Source organism: Kryptolebias marmoratus, linkage group LG19 (assembly GCF_001649575.2).
Source record: "Kryptolebias marmoratus isolate JLee-2015 linkage group LG19, ASM164957v2, whole genome shotgun sequence".
NCBI lineage: Eukaryota > Metazoa > Chordata > Actinopteri > Cyprinodontiformes > Rivulidae > Kryptolebias > Kryptolebias marmoratus.
This window is the reverse complement of record NC_051448.1, coordinates 11,862,003-11,877,977: the sequence shown is the minus strand read 5'-3', so window position 1 is coordinate 11,877,977 and position 15,975 is coordinate 11,862,003. Positions and strand designations below refer to the sequence as shown.

The 15,975-nt window shown below is 37.2% G+C and overlaps 2 protein-coding genes across 2 annotated transcripts in view; both read left to right on the top strand.

Annotated features, from left to right (window-relative positions):
• Positions 1 to 1,791, top strand: part of blk (BLK proto-oncogene, Src family tyrosine kinase) — a 12,830-nt gene extending 11,039 nt beyond the window's left edge. Inside the window, exons 13-14 of the mRNA XM_017427275.3 lie at positions 813 to 944; positions 1,042 to 1,791. Coding sequence (XP_017282764.1) covers positions 813 to 944; positions 1,042 to 1,244 — 335 coding nt within the window. The 3' untranslated portion in view covers positions 1,245 to 1,791. The remainder of the gene's footprint in view (positions 1 to 812; positions 945 to 1,041) is intronic.
• Positions 1,792 to 11,375: 9,584 nt separating this feature from the next.
• The window catches only part of fndc4a (fibronectin type III domain containing 4a), a 28,681-nt gene continuing 24,081 nt past the window's right edge, over positions 11,376 to 15,975 (top strand). Inside the window, exon 1 of the mRNA XM_017427259.3 lies at positions 11,376 to 12,023. Within this exon, the coding sequence (XP_017282748.1) occupies positions 11,948 to 12,023 (76 nt within the window). The 5' untranslated portion in view covers positions 11,376 to 11,947. The remainder of the gene's footprint in view (positions 12,024 to 15,975) is intronic.

The following is a 15,975-nucleotide window of genomic DNA, read 5'->3' as shown; positions in this document are numbered from 1 at the left end:
CAGTGAGTCAGACAAACAAGGATTCTAACGAGCCTCCTTTGTTAGGAGAGTGAGAACAATTTGCAAGCAATCCAGCTTACAGCACATCTCAGCTTTAAAAGCTCAACTCCACACTCTCTATTTCTGAATTGAGAAAGCTCCTCGAATGAGAAGCGAAACGTCTTCAGCTACAGAATAGAAGTCCAGTTGTTTTTGTTTTTTAACTTTTTTTGAATTAGGTGTAGATGTACATCCAGTTGTTATTTCCTGCAAGTTTCATCAAAATTCATGCAGTGGTTCATAAGGTACTTTGTGAACGGGCACATACACACAGGCAGAAACAAAACTGTTCGCCTTTGTCTTTTGATGGCAAGTGATAATTAAAGACATTAAAGGTGTGCAGTAAACCTCTCTGCTAGAGAGCTGAGTCAGTGGATTTTCACACTATATATTTGTCTCATTACTGCTTTGGGCTTCTTGAAACTGCGTCAGCAAAGCGTTCGACTTCTAGCCACTGACAAACAATCATGTGTTTGGCAATGACTGAAAGTAAAAGAAAAAAAACAACATTTGCCTCAGAAAACTGAATTTATTTTCAGTATTTACGTTTTGTTGTTGTTTTGCTGCCATTTCATTTGTGGCTAAAAAGCATTCAGATAACATGGATGTCTGATTTAAGCAGATTCACAAAAAGTGTTAAATGTCACCAATTGAATAAAGTACATGTTTTTTTTAACCTCACATAGCAGTATCAGGTATAAACACAGAGATCATTTTTGCTGTCACAGTTAGTTACACTATTTGCCTCCACTTTTGTCATCCTCTTTTTAAAGGTGCTAAATTTCCCATTAAATGGACGGCTCCAGAAGCTATCAACTATGGCACATTCAGCATAAAATCAGATGTCTGGTCATTCGGGATTCTGCTGACAGAAATTGTCACCTATGGAAGAATACCATACCCAGGTAAAGACAGACAAATAAATAAATAAATAAATAAAAGCCATTGATAATTTGCTGTTTTGTAGCTAAGATGATAAAAGGTTCTTTTTTTTCTGACCAGGAATGACCAACCCGGAGGTGATCAGGAACCTGGACAAGTTCTACAGAATGCCACGGCCGGATAACTGTCCTCAGGAACTTTATGAAATTATGATGACTTGCTGGAAACAAAAACCCGAAGAGCGACCGACTTTTGAATTTCTGCAGAACACTCTGAACGACTTCTTCATTGCCACCGAGGGACAATATGAAATGCATCCATAGGTAGCAAAAAAAAAGAAGTTTTTTTTGAAGACAACATGTTGAAGACCTAAACAGGTGTCAAACAACAACCCTCACTGTGACTTCTGCAAATGATTTATTTGAAACGATTTCTCTCAGTGAATGTCAAAGCTATCTGTGGCTTCTATTGTCAGCAGCGGAAGTGAACATCTTGAAGAATATCAAAGACATAAACTCGACTCAGTTTCGTTACGCCGACTTTAAATTGGCTGTTTAAGCCTCTTATTGCTGAATGAATCAAAACAGCATCACTTGGAATGTTATATGTAATGGGTAATAAAGCCGTGGAAATACAACTGCAGCAAATGCATGATCGACAGCCGCTGGACTCGGGGGAGTCGGTGACGGCAAAGATGGAATATTTGCATGATACAAAAACCCAGCAGCCTGAGATTACATGCACAATACTTTGCACTTTTTAAATTCTTCATTCATTTAGTAGATATATTGAAAAACAGGGCTTCCAAATGAACAAATATTCCTGCATACCTTTTGTTTTTTTCTTAAATTAAAAAAAAGATTTGTGTGACATTTTGTGCTCATCTTTGGGTTTTACATTATGGTATCATTTAAGTCGCTGATCTGTTTCTAAAATTGCCAGGATGGGTTAAAGAGATAGTCTGGTCACTTTTGAAAGGATGTTCTACCAAATGGTTGGTAATAGTTATTACCTTATCAGCAGTGACATCAGTAATAGAGCACAAAGAAAGCAGCAAAAGTCTTCATCCGGGCTGGCCAAATGGGTGCCTGATTTTATCATTTTTCAGGCTTAGATAAAATCTTTCTCAAAACAACATACCAGTGTGAAAGAACGTTATATTAGCTAATATCAAACACTGTTTTCTCAACCAGACTATGTTTGTGTTATCACTCAAATGTGCATGCTGAACATAGCTGATGGGGCTGCAGAAGTGTGAAGATTTAATATTAGCTAATGTAACGTTTTTTCTCACCAGTATGTTGTTTTAGAGAGAGAGTTGTTTTTAAGTCTGAAAAATGATTTAAAAAAAAAAAGATACTCATTAGGCTAGCCGTTAGCTTAGCCCAGAGGAAGACTTTTGTCCTTTTCTTCATACTCTGTGGTCTATGACTGATGTCACAGCTAGTAAGGTACTAACTATTGAGAACTATTTTACAGAACATCACTTCAATAAAGACCAGAAGATCTCTTTAATTGGTGCACAGAGAAACAGAATGACTGAAATACTTGGCGTACCAGCATCTCCAACATTACAAGGAGAGACATTTTTTAAAGCTTCTATTGCCCGGCAACTTTTAACAAGTAGAAAGGGCCTGACATGTACAAGATGTCCCACACAAAGATAAAATCTACTCACTTTGCTTCACTGCATAAACCACATGGAAACATTTGACTTACTTTGCTTTTAAATATCTTAAAGATAACTGAGAGAAAATACAGCACTGCGATGAATAAACCAACTACGGCAACCCCAAGATGGAAAAATACAAGTTTACCTCAATCCTCAATATGAAAAGCCTGTACAAATTCAAACCACAGGAAGCTTTTAAAAACAACAAACTTTACCAAATTAGAGAAGTTTTCATCTTCCAGGCCTCCCAAAGGGCCCCAGACATTATCTTGAAGATAAGAGAGTGGCGTGGCCGTGACAGCCAGGGGGGGTAAACCCTACAATTTCCTGAATGGACAGGAAACAGGAAGTGTGAGTCAGCATTCTTTAAATGCCACACAAAGTGAAGGCCCTTCGACTCCCCATACTGGTTGACAGTTGGACTTTTTTTTTTCCTAAAAGCATCGGAGTAGCCAGAAATGAAGTTACAGGTGGGCCTAATTGAAAAATTAGGTGTGGCCATGAAGTTTAACAGCTTTTAAAGTACATGGAAAACGGGGAAAAAAGTTTATTTTTATCATGTCCCAGCTGTACATACTTAAGAAGTCATTATTATCAAATCAGTCTTGTTAAACTATTTTAATAAATTAATTAATAAATATAAAAGCCTTGCATTCCTTAAAGGAATTCTTATTGCCCATAACTATACATACCAGAGTTTTAAATAAACATCCTCTTATATTGAGAAGAGGCAGATTTATAGACATTTTGGTCAAATATTATAGTTGATGTCACGTGCTGTCTGATGCAATATGGTGAAATCAGAGTATGTGCTGAGGATGACTCCTGTGACTCCTGCCGCATCAAATTTAGCCAAAGTGTAGCTGTTTGTGTGTTTTCTAGTGCTCATTAACTGTGATGGGGTGAGTCCAAAAGTTAATCAGTTCTGAACGTACATCCAGTGGTCACTTTCTGAGAGTTTCCCTGAAACAATGGTTCATGAGACACTTTGCTAAAACAACAGACAAGTGAACACACACACACACACACAGATGTGGTCAAAAAAATTATTGCCTTTGCATTTATTGGTGGGTGATAACAAACTATATTTGAAATATAAATAAATCCAACTGAGGGGAACTGAAATGTTTTCATACACATGAACAAGAAAAACACCAAAGCTAAAACATATTTATTACATTTGTAATATAAATTCAGAATTCCACCCCAAATCAAACTCAAACACAGACTTATTTAAAGTATTTAGTGAGAATATTTAATTTAAATGCTTGGCTGGAAGATTCTTCTTTATTATTAGTTCATTTTTCATTAAAATGCACAAGAAAGAAAAGAAAAAAATGTCCATGCCCCTGACTAAAACCTCTGATGTTGATAAAACAGCTTTGATTCAGAAAGTTTTATTCATGTTACTAATTATAATATTGACCCTTGATAACAATTTAAAACATTAGAGCTACCTAATAAATCTCAGTACTCAATGGAAAGAAAAAAGAAGTTTCATCATCTGCCCTGTGTGTTACTTTGATAAGTGAGTTCAGTTTTATTTTTCTGAAGCTGTGCCCACTCTTTTCTTATGTTGTCAGGAAAACATGTAAACATAACAGAGAAGACCTTAATTAACTTTAGCATACAGGATTTTAAGATTTTAAACAATACATCATCCTAATTTTTATAGCATGCAGTATTTCCATTAAATTAACTTTATATTCAGATATTCACCATATGTGCAGTCTTTAGGTAAATTAATCTTGCTTATGAATGTCAGCAAACATTTAAAGACGGTTTAATGGCATCTTAGAGTCTTGCTGCCAGCAAAACTCTTGGTGAATGATAGTTTGCTTTATCAATTATGGAAATTAAACTCTGGTCATAAGGGACCAACTTTCTTTTTTTGTTTGCTAAATGTAAGCACACTTTATCAAAACATCCTTATTTTTTACTTAAAAAAATAAGCAGAGGTTTACTTCCCCTAACTAAACATATAAACACCTTCAGTTCTCATGCTGCCCTGCAGAGGTCAGTGTCATACAACATTAATATTCTGCAACATACCTGCATGAAAGTCCAGTCTGTACTGAGATGTTGCTGGTTGGAGGAAAGCAAATATCAAATTTTAATAGAAAACTGAGAATTTCAATTATCGATTCATACATTTAAAAACACCCTTTAGACTGTACTTATTTAGATGGTCTGAACTGAACTTTACTTATTTCGACTGGACTGAGTGGAATTTGTTTAAAATTTAGAATTTGACTGAATTGGATTGTAAAGGGTGATGTGACTCGACAAAATTTAATCAGACGAGCTGAATTTAAATGTGGATTTACATCATGTTAACATTAAATATCACACCATCTTTGTAAAAAATAGTTATATGTTTTATTTTCAGCTAAATGTTTTAAGTGTTTTTTGAAAAGAACAACAGGAAAGCAAGATTATTTGTCACCTTTTCCGGTAGCAATAAGTAATTTGCTGCTGAGGCGTCAATCCATTACTTCTGTTTAAGTAACAGTTTGGCAACCACTGGCCACTCTGGCACCAATTTCATAATTACCACCCATCACTGAAAGGCAAGAGGCAGGCAGTATTGGTTTTGACTGTGTGAGTGTTTTTCTGTTGCTAAAGCAAAATATTCCATGAACCACTGGACAGATTTTAACTTTAACTCTCAAAAAGGCATCTTTAGACTTACATCTACAGCTGAATAACTTCTGCTGTTTGTAGTAGCTGAGAGTCATTCTCAACACATGCTCTGAGGGCTAACCAATCACATGATATCTTGCTCTTTCTAGTAAGATTGTGCAGAAGCTTTTACAAAAAATGCTATAAATCCATCATTTCTCAACATTGGATGATCTTAGTTTATAACTCTGGCATGAGAGCCAACAGGTGATAGGTATTCTCCTTAGGAATGCTAGGCCTTTAATTCCAATTTGTATGTGTTCATTTTTGACCATAACTACTTCTTTCATGTCAATACTCTTCATTCTTCAATCTTGCAAAGGTCAAAGTCAGTGTTGTAACACTTAAAAAGACTCCATGCAGTACGCACGGATGCTGCCCAGTTGATAAGCCAGTTCAGATGAAGTCTCAGACTGCAGGATGATTGACTAGAAGTTTCATCTGGATGAAAAGATGACGAGACGTGTTAGGGTTAAGGTTGAAAGGCCGGTCCTTCCCTCTGTGCATCCCCGGTGCCCTAAAGGAATAAGGACGGCTCCCACGCTGACTAATGACTGATCCCAGCAGAAGGCAACCCATCATTAGCATTTGTCGAGGATAACCCCGCTCTCTCCTCTGTGATCAAGAACAAGCATGTCGCCAGAGATGAAAAGAGATGGGCTTTCATCTTCCAATAATGTTTTCAATTGTGTTCACTTTGAATTATGCTCCTCGTGAACATGTTTTCTCTCCTGGGCTTTGATGTCATTAAATTAATGGAGCCCATCGATCACTTGTGTGTGGTCGAGTGCATGTGAGGGCGGAGGACGTCAACAAAACATTTTGCAAAATGTATTTTTATTTAGTCGAAAAGCAAAGAGAAACACAATTAATCTGTCTGACCAAGACTATAGAGGAAAACATAATAAAAAACTACAATAATTAATCTTGTCTCTCACTTTGACAGCATTTAAACAAATTTCCTAATGGGCTTTTTGGCTCACAATTTATACTTTTTGTGCTTTAAAGTTTAAAAAAAAAGCTGTCCAAGCTTCCTACTACCTGCAGCTAAAAATGAAAATTTATTTCAAGCCAACCTGCCAATAGGGGATACTTTACTGTGCAAAAGGCTTTGATGTGAAAGAATAAAACCCCAATTCCAAAAAAGCTGGAAGATGATGTAAAATGCAAACAGAAACTAGCAGCACCCGGAAAGCGAAAACCTCTGCCAAGGCCATAGTGTCAAATTTAATCATTTGCTTATTTTGACAACCCCAACATTTCCCTGAAAATTTCATCAAGTACTTTTGGTATCAGGCAGGCCAACACTACCAAAAACACAACCTCCTTGGCGAAGGTAATTAAAGGCCTAGTGTTCCTTGAAGAAATACACATTGCCCACAGCCTTCTATGCCAGAGTTTTAGACAAAGATCTTATCAAACAAAATGATTACTTCTCATGTCTCCTCATTTCCTTGAAATCTGTTCAGATCAATCTGGTAGGAAAATGTGTGTGGTGTTACTAAACAGATAAGATTAGCCTCAAGAAAACTGACACAAATCAGCACATAAAGATCTCATTGGGGCCCTGGTGCAGAGTGTTCTGATTCATTCATTGTCATTCATTCATTTTCATTCAGAGTTAGTTTACTACAAGCCTGAAATGAACACTTAAAATAACAGAAAGCTGAAAGAAGAACAAAGAAAAGCTGAGTCTTTACTTGGCTGCTGTTGAAGCACCAGGGCCCTCAGCATTAAAGGAATTTGTTTTGATGAGGAGAACTTTATGAATGTCTGCCTCCTCTCCTTTGTATTGATTGAGAGCTATTTAGCTCCCCATCTGCTAGATTGCTATTTTCTCTTGAAATATGAGTTTATCTCAGTTCATTAGGCCGTATCAAAACATTAAGGAAGCCCCACATATACACCCTATTGTTTCTAATAATTGACCACCAGGCCTGTGCTCAGTGATGAGTCAAGGGCACCGCTAACTACAGGAAATGTAATTATGTGTGCGGCGGTGCAGCAAGAAGTACCGGAGGACATTGCTGGCTGGCCTACGCAGTGTGGGCTGAAACGGGACCACTCGATGTTCTCTCAGACTCTCTGTCTGCGCTGTTCGATGCTGCAGGACGGTTAGTTAGGAAACAGTCAGTTGGAGTAATTTAAATATTTTTGCAAAAATAGATGCATATGAAATGGCAAAGGCCCCACTGAGATGTTTTTATGTGAGTACATGAGAAAAACAACTAATTTTTCCCCAATCAGTGCACTAATTTGCTGCTTCTCCAACATCTATTCTCCCAGAGATTTAAATATTTAATGTAAATAATCACAGCCTAATCACAGTGGCTGATTGTTTCCTCCATGATAATCAGGGTAAAAGCTACACATAGATGCAAAAACAGAAACAATGCAAGACAAGTGCAATGTTAACATGAAGATGAGGAGCTCTACAGAAAAAAGACTCAAACTTAAGTAGTTGTCCTTCTAGAAGTTGGTTATTGTAACAACAGTATAACTTTTTACACAAAGGCCTACCTGAGTGCCAATTTCTATTTACAAAATACAATATCTTAGTTATTGTAAAGAGCAAGATTTTTAAAAAGTCATCATGCAGTATTGTGCAAAAGTCTCCAATCAACCCTTATTTCTTTATATTTTCCCTCCAAAAAGCCAAGTTTTCTTTGTTTTTCTTTGTTTTCTTTTTCTTTTTTTTACAAAATACACCTCAGCAGAAGCTAAATATATAAATATAAAAAATAAGAGCACAGAATTGCATAACTGGTGTCTCTAAAGACTAGAAATGATTTGTAACTTAAAGATAATACTTTAGCATTTACACTGACTCAAGCCTAGGCTCTATAAAGAACTATTAACTTTAAGATAACATTTGGTCCGTTTCTAACTTCCAATGTTCTTTTCACTGGACACTGAACACAAAGCAATTAACGTTCTGATGACAGGTGAAACTATTTGGGAAGCTTTTTTTTGTTTTAAATCTGATGCTAAATGATTTGAAACTTTTCACATTAAAAGTTGATACATTAGTAAGTTTAAAGTGTAAGATCATGGAGGGTTAAAAACAAAAGGAAGCGAGGAACCTTTCACTTTTAAAACAGCTCTTCTGCTCTTAAGTTATAAAAATAAACTTCTCAATTTCTTTATTTAATTGTTCTTAGTTTGAGCGTTCAGACTTGTTTCAGTAGTGAAGTTCGGAAATAAATTTTACAGATTTTACTGTAAATTTCCCAACAGGGCCATTTCTCCAGGAAACTTGACAAATGTTTTGACATCATTGAGAGAAAAACAAAATCCAAATAATATCAACAATTTATAAAAGAAAATGTTAGATCTAACTAAAAAGAGTGTCATAAGAGAAGTATCACCTCATACACTGCAAACCTGTACATTTTTTTAAGTTTATGTAACATAACCTCTGACGTACATCTTATTTATGTAAACAACTCGGATGAATGACATCTTCTCAAAAACGCAGTTTAGTTAAGCCATTTAGTGCATCTGGCACATTATGACTCAGAAGGGGTTCATTTGACAGGTAACGTCAGAGAAAAAAACTGCTTCAGAAGAAAAAAAAGCTAAATGTTCATGAACTACCATTTTACTTCTTTCATTTCAAATCACATACAAATCAACCTGCTTTTATTCATTAAAATAAATGTACTACATAAGGCGATAACTAAAATTTCAACCATGTTGACATAAAACTACACGAGAGCAAAAAGAAACATGGCAATAGTGTCCATGAGAGAGTAGACCATTCATTTTGGTTGGTAAATGTGTATTTAAGACATAAATTGAAGTTTTATAATTGCGGTTCCACACTGACAGGGAAACAAGCTTCTTAAGAAGCACTGAGGTCTTTTTGTGCAGTTGTATAAACATGTTAAAAACAAACATTTTTGAACCTAAATTAAATCAGTAAAACAGCTTGCTGCTTTGCATAAAGAACACATTAATTTGGTGTATTGTGAAAGGACAAGTCACTCCTTTTAGCCTTTTTTAGACAACTGTCCCCTTATCCTTTCTCGCATTTTCTGTGGTCCATGTTATTTCAGTGACCATTTTGTATTTTGTGGTTTTTTTTTTTCCTTTACCAACAAACTTGTCTATAACTCAATCTATGAAAAACAACTTTTTTTTTCAACACCGTACACCCTGAATCCTGATTGATTTCCAAATATCTTAGCAAACAGACACTTGCATGTATCTCTTGGCTCCTTTTACTAAGTTTTAGTTGCAACGAGTCATAAAATTTCAATAGAAGTTTTAAAAAGCAGCTTTTATCTTTGCCTTTAAAAAAATTATAAACTCTGTGTGCAGCATAGCTCTGCCTCCTAATTTTCCACCTTCTGCAAAGAGAACATCCCAATTAATTTGCAACAAAAACATGCAGCTGTTTTTGAATTAAACACGTTTAAACTGTGACATTAAACCAACGGGGGAAAAAAAAAAAGATGGTTTCAGTTTTTGGAGAAGCTTGATAAAGTGAAAGGAAATGAAGCTTGAGGCACAAAAAAAAGAGTCTGCTCAAAAAGCCCTCATTTTCACTATATCTAAAGACTTTTCAGCCTGAGAAGAGTTTTACAAAAGAAACCAGTCAATACAGTATCTACTAGCTCACATTTCAGTGCATCTGTCAAGCAAAAGCTCTTTAGAAGTAAATGCACAGAAATGTCAGCTACAAGCAGACAGCTGTCATGGTAACTCCACTATCTTACATCTAGTTTCAGTCTTCTTTTTTTGTCCAAATGAGCCAGTTGAGAGAGGAATGCAATCATTTCATAAACTCTAAACAGTTATGAATGATTATATATTATAATAAAAAAAACAAAAAAATGTAACCTTCAAAAAAAGAGATTAGATTGCTTTGTTCTGTTCATCTAACAAAAAACTAATTTCGGGAAGTAAAAATACAAAACAAAAACAAAGGAACACTTGATGGCTCATTTCTTGAGCCGGCAGATTCTTTAGACAAGCAATCTGCCTTGAAACGTTCGGCCCTCGAGGCGGTGCACTCAGCTTATCGACATGATTCATCTCCCTGATTACACGGTGAGTCTTTGGGCCCTGAGCTGTGTCTGAAGGCTGAGACCTGCTGCTGCTGGAGCACAGCGCACAGAGTGGAATAATGCTCATCTATTCTTATTATTCAGGATTTTTTTTTTCTTCAGAGGTTTAGTGAAATAAGTGGTGCCATAGTGCAGAAAGACATGGTTTACTTTACTGTACGCTCACTGGCCACTTTATTAGATCCACCTGTTCAACTGCTTGTTAACACAAGCAGCTAATCAGACCATTTTAAAAACATGACAAATTAACTCTGAGTTATTGCATATTGATCTTCTTTGTGGTTAATCAGATTTTTAAACAAAATGCAAAGTTGTGGTGTGTCTTCATTAATCTTCTCCTCAATAATGAATCTGTTTATTGTTGTTTAGGCTTTTAGCTCCTACAGCTGGGTGGTCGCACAGATCATCTGTCATCCCTGCATCACATCCTTGAACCGCAAAGCAGACTTACCTTCTCACATGTCAGCTGTTACAGATCTGTTACTACCTCGCTTGGTGGCTCAGAGGCATATCAGGGGTGGGTTGGCTTCAACCCCTCATGTTGCTTTGGTCCATCAGAAACTGTACTGAGAAGGTCCAGAAGGTGTCTAAGTCCTGGTTTGAAGTGTTTTGTGAAAGTGCCATTTGTTATACCTAAGTTCATGATATTGAACATGTTAACATTTTTTTGCGAAACAAAGTTCAATAAAAAAAATGACAAGTCTTAGTTACAATCTTGTTGAGCAGGAAATTTGTGTGTGTGTGTGTGTTTATAGTTAATAAAGATTTTTTTTTTCCAGCTGCTAATGACAGAAAAAAAACATTAGCCTGTAAAACTGCAACTTTAGTAAATTTTGAACTACTACCACCACCACCCCACAGGCCACAAGTGGCCCTCGGGCCCCCAGTTGCTGATCACCACTGTGTATATTTCAATACATTTAACAAAATGAGAGTAAAATGACTCACATGTCAAACAACACATTAGCCCCCTGGGGGCTCGGTGCTGTAAATATTCTGGCTCCTGGAGCGCTGCGAGCTGAGTGGAGGCTGAGGCCAATCAGAGCCAATCGATGCCGTTCTCCTCCGATCACACGTGGGTGATTAATCAAGCTGCGCGTGCACTTGACTTAGGAACCCGGGGGTCTTATTGGCTTGTTGGGCTCTAACGCAGAATACCGCAGGAGGCGTGCGTGAATGAGCGCGTTCCGGTAAACTTACAGGCGCTGTCCGTGGTTCTGGATCGCCTCTCCTTGGACCCTCCATCTTTCTTTCTTTCTTTTTTTTTTAATGAATATTTCGCACCTGCAGCTCAGAGATGATCGACGAGGATGATAGCGCTGCACGGTTTCGACCTGACATCGGACAGTTTGCATGAAATCTCGGATGAAGGACCTGTGGGATTAAAGGCTGAGTGATGAAAATGTTTCCGTTTGTTCCGTTCAGTCACAGCTTCTCTCACTGACCGCCCGAACCAGACTCAGAGCGTTTATTCACTCCTCCACGGAGGAATTGTGCAGCTTAGACACAAAAAATGACCCGTTTTGGGTTATTTTCGCCTCAGCAATAGGACGTTTGCCTGTTTTTACTATTTAGAAGGAGCAACCACATCCTCCGAGGCATGGCTCGTCTGCTTGTTTGGGTCAACTCCGTGGTCCTGTTGCTTTTTGGCAGCGACGTGTTTTTGGTTGGAGCAAGTAAGTAGCGCTATTTCTGCATCCTATTCTTACATATTTCACTGCACTTTCTCCATTGTGATCATGGCGTGCAGCTCACCGTAACACCTGTTCAACCCGGTGCTGAAAAGATTGCAGCAAACACGAGCCACCTTTTATTACTTTCTTTGAAGCATTCAATAAACCCAGACTTTTACTTAAAAAAAATAAATAAAGACCATCCTACTCTTGAAGTGAAATTAAAAAAATGAGTGCATCTTCAACAGGTATACAACAGGCAGCTACTTTTCTCATTATCTAACAGCATACAAACAATTTATAAAGCCTGAGAAATAGAATTTTCTGTGAAAATGAAACGTGAATGTTGAGTGCTGAAAGACTGAAAAAGCTGATAGAGCTACAACTGAGCTGTTAAACCTGAAAGAAGCAGAAGTAATAAATGCTGGGTAAGACCTAAAAATAGCAAAGTACTAGCTAAAAGTAGCAAAGGTTAGCTAAGACCTAAATGCAACACAAGGCTAGCTGAAAGTTAAAATGATCTAAAAACTAACTAAAAAGATAAAAGGAGCAAAACAATAGCTAAAAGCTAAAAATAGCAAAATGCAAGCTAAAAGTAGCACAAGACTAACTAAAAGCTATATGCAGCAAAAGGTCTGCTAAAAGTAGCAAAATGCAAAAAATAGTCAATTGGTGGCTTAAAGCATAAGAAAACCAAAGTGAAGTAAAAATGCCAAAACATATTTCAAAGAGAACTATGTTTTTGAAGGAACTAAAGAGATCTGAATGTATTTAATATACTTATATTAAATAAAGTTAATTATTAAGCATAAAAGTTACAAAAAACAAACCACCCATCACATGTATGAGCTGAACATTTTAATGTCTGAAAGGACAAAACAGTACAAACAGTCAATACAATAAACGTTACAATAAACGTGCAGAAAAATAATAATTTAAAAAGAGACAGGAAAACAATAAATGCAAGTTGGAGACAGACAAATCCAGCAGAAAGCTGTGGTTAGAAACTGGAGGTGAAATAATTTCCCTTTTTACATTCTCTCCTCTGAACACTTTACCTCCTGTCAGACGTTCCCCGTGCCTTTGTGTGCTTGTATCTACAGTATCTCTGCTTCTTTGTCTGTGTATCAGTTCCTCCTTCACCCCCCAATAGAACCGAGTCCTACATGTGATTTTGCCTTGAAAAGATCAGATTGGCACGTCGCTGTTTCTGTGGGGGCGTGGGTTGTCATACTCAGATTTTGCAATATTCTGTGCTGACATGTGATGTTAGAAGCGTCTCTGATCAGTTTGATATGAAGTTGGTCAGAAAGGCTTAAAGCTCAGAAAGCTGCTGTTTGAATATATATATATATATATATATATATATATATATATATATATATATATATATATATATGTGTGTGTGTGTGTGTGTGTGTCTGTGTGTGTGTGTGTGATGGATGTTGCATAGAACTTCAAAGTAAAAAAAAGCTGAATTAATGATAGAGGTCCTTTCAAGTCAGGATACTATAGGATTCACAGTGGCATGCAATTAAGGGAAAGGTCTGAATTAATTGCTCTGCTCTTTGGTTCAAGCTTAGGTCAAAAGTGAATGAATGAAAAGGAAAGAGGGTTTTAGTTGCAGGAATTAGTGAAAATTAAACTTAAGCAGTACCCGTTGGAGTCAACCCTGTTTGTCTGTTAGCAAAAAATCTCATAAACCACTGGACTGATTTTAATGAAACTCTCAGAAAATAATCATTAGATGTACATCTACAAATGATCAACCTTTGGTGTCAATCCAGTTATGGATGAATGCCACAGCCGATCGATGTTAGCGAATACGAAACTTGCAATAACTCAGTTAAATAAACAGGCATGGAGCTAAAATTTGGTGTGGTAGTAGCTGGAAGTCATTCACAACACATACTCTGAGTGTAAAAATTGTTCATGAGATCAACATCATTTTCAGGGCTTGAGCAAAGCAGCTCCAACTCAACATAAAATGATCTTAGTCTAAAACACTAACAGCTTGAAGGAATATGCATTCCTTTAAAGGGCTTTAATTTAATACTGGTACTATAGTAGGAGTAGTAGTATAGTAGAAAAAAATGCACATCTGTAAAAACATGTGCCAATGAATCCAGATAATTCTGAATAAAAAGAAGCACTGATAATCCTGCACAATCTGTGTAAGGAGATTAATTTTTCATTTTCCAAGTAAAAAAGGAAGACACATTTGATGTTTTGCTCTACATTTATTTTTCAGGTGTTATTCAAAGAACATAATCTCTGAAAACAAGAACGCCACAAAATAAATTCTTCTTCAGACACAAAAACAAACGCGAATTAGGATTTATTGGATTTACTGGACCGCCTGGCTCAAATCAAATTGGCAATCTGCTGTTCATAAACCCGCAGACGTGTTCCTGACAAATAGCAGCTATGTGTGCCAGCTCAATCCATTTAAATGATACCAAATATTTGCTCATGTTGTCATAATGTATCTGGTGTCAGATAGAATATAGTTTAAATCAAATAACAGCACAAAGTCTGACAAAAACGGAGCTGTGAGCGTCTCTCTGTGACTAACACCTGTTGACATGTTTGTCGTTTAGCTGTTAAACACCCACTGTAGGTGGTTACAGTAAAGCTGCACACACACACACACACACAAAAAGTGGCTCGCTCATGAATTTCTTCTGTGACACCGCGTGCTACCCTTTTACAGTTCTGGAAAAATTAAAGTGTTGGCTCGCGACTGAAAGAGTCAGAGTTCGGCCTGAGAATGAATTAACATTAGCCGGGCACTTCATCCCATCTGGTCTCACTGCAGTTTAACAGTCTCCGGGTCTTTGAGAAGTAAGACAGGTTCTGCGATAATGAGGACCAGTGAATTGTTAAAAGGCAGGGAGAAAAAAACACTATTCCTCGCTGAAAAAAAAAAAAACTCTGCTAAAAGCTAATTTTTCACTGCATACTCCAGTTTAAAACCATTTCACTGTAAGGATTTAGGCAAAGATCCCCCTTAAGTCACATCATGTGTAAATAATGTGTCAGACTGCTGTGGAATCAGAGATGAAGTGGTATTCAGAGGCAGGTAGTGTTAGAGCTGAGATAAAAGCAGCATGATGTTGCATAAGACCCTGAGCACCAGGTGATTTACAACACCGGGCTCCGTGAGCAGCTGTGAGACAGCCTCCTGTTGAGCAGAGAACATTCAAACTTTCCCTGACTGACTCTGAAATACATTCAGACGGAGCTGTTTAAGGACAGAAAACCTCATGAGTTACTGCCTTTATAAAGTAAATCCAGCTTTTCATTAGGGACTCAGACATCACACAGTGAGTATTAGATAATAATAAAGATTCATACAGACTATAGTGATTGTCTGGTCAACAGCTAGTTTGCTTTGTAAACGCATCTGGAGTAATGTGGATTAAGCACCTTTGAGAGTTTAATTGTGTTGATACTTAATGGATTAGTCAGATGGTCCATTTATAGTCACTAAATAATGAGCTGAGCTTTTGTTCAAGTCATTCACATTTCATACAATAAACCTTTGCATGTGTATATTTTGGGGATACTGTCATCTGTTCCATCACTAAAATTTGAGGTACAGAGAAATCTTTGTTATTGTAATTGTCTCTGTCTATGTGTTGTTGTTGGTCTGTCTGGTAGCAAAATTTCTCATGAACCAGGGGACGGATTTTAATTCAGCTCTCAGGAAGTAATGATTGGGTTGACATCTATAAATGATTACCTTTTGGAATCAGCTTGATTCAAGATGGCCGCCTCAGCAAGTCAACCTTAGCCACTGGCGGCACCAGGGGGGCGCTAGGGGGTGCTATAGCTCCCCCTGGAAAAGTCATAGCACCCCCGTAGCACCCCCAAGCAAAGGCATAACCGGGGTATGTGTGGGACATGTCCCCCACTTCCCTTATGTATGCCCTATATCCCCCGCACTTTTTCC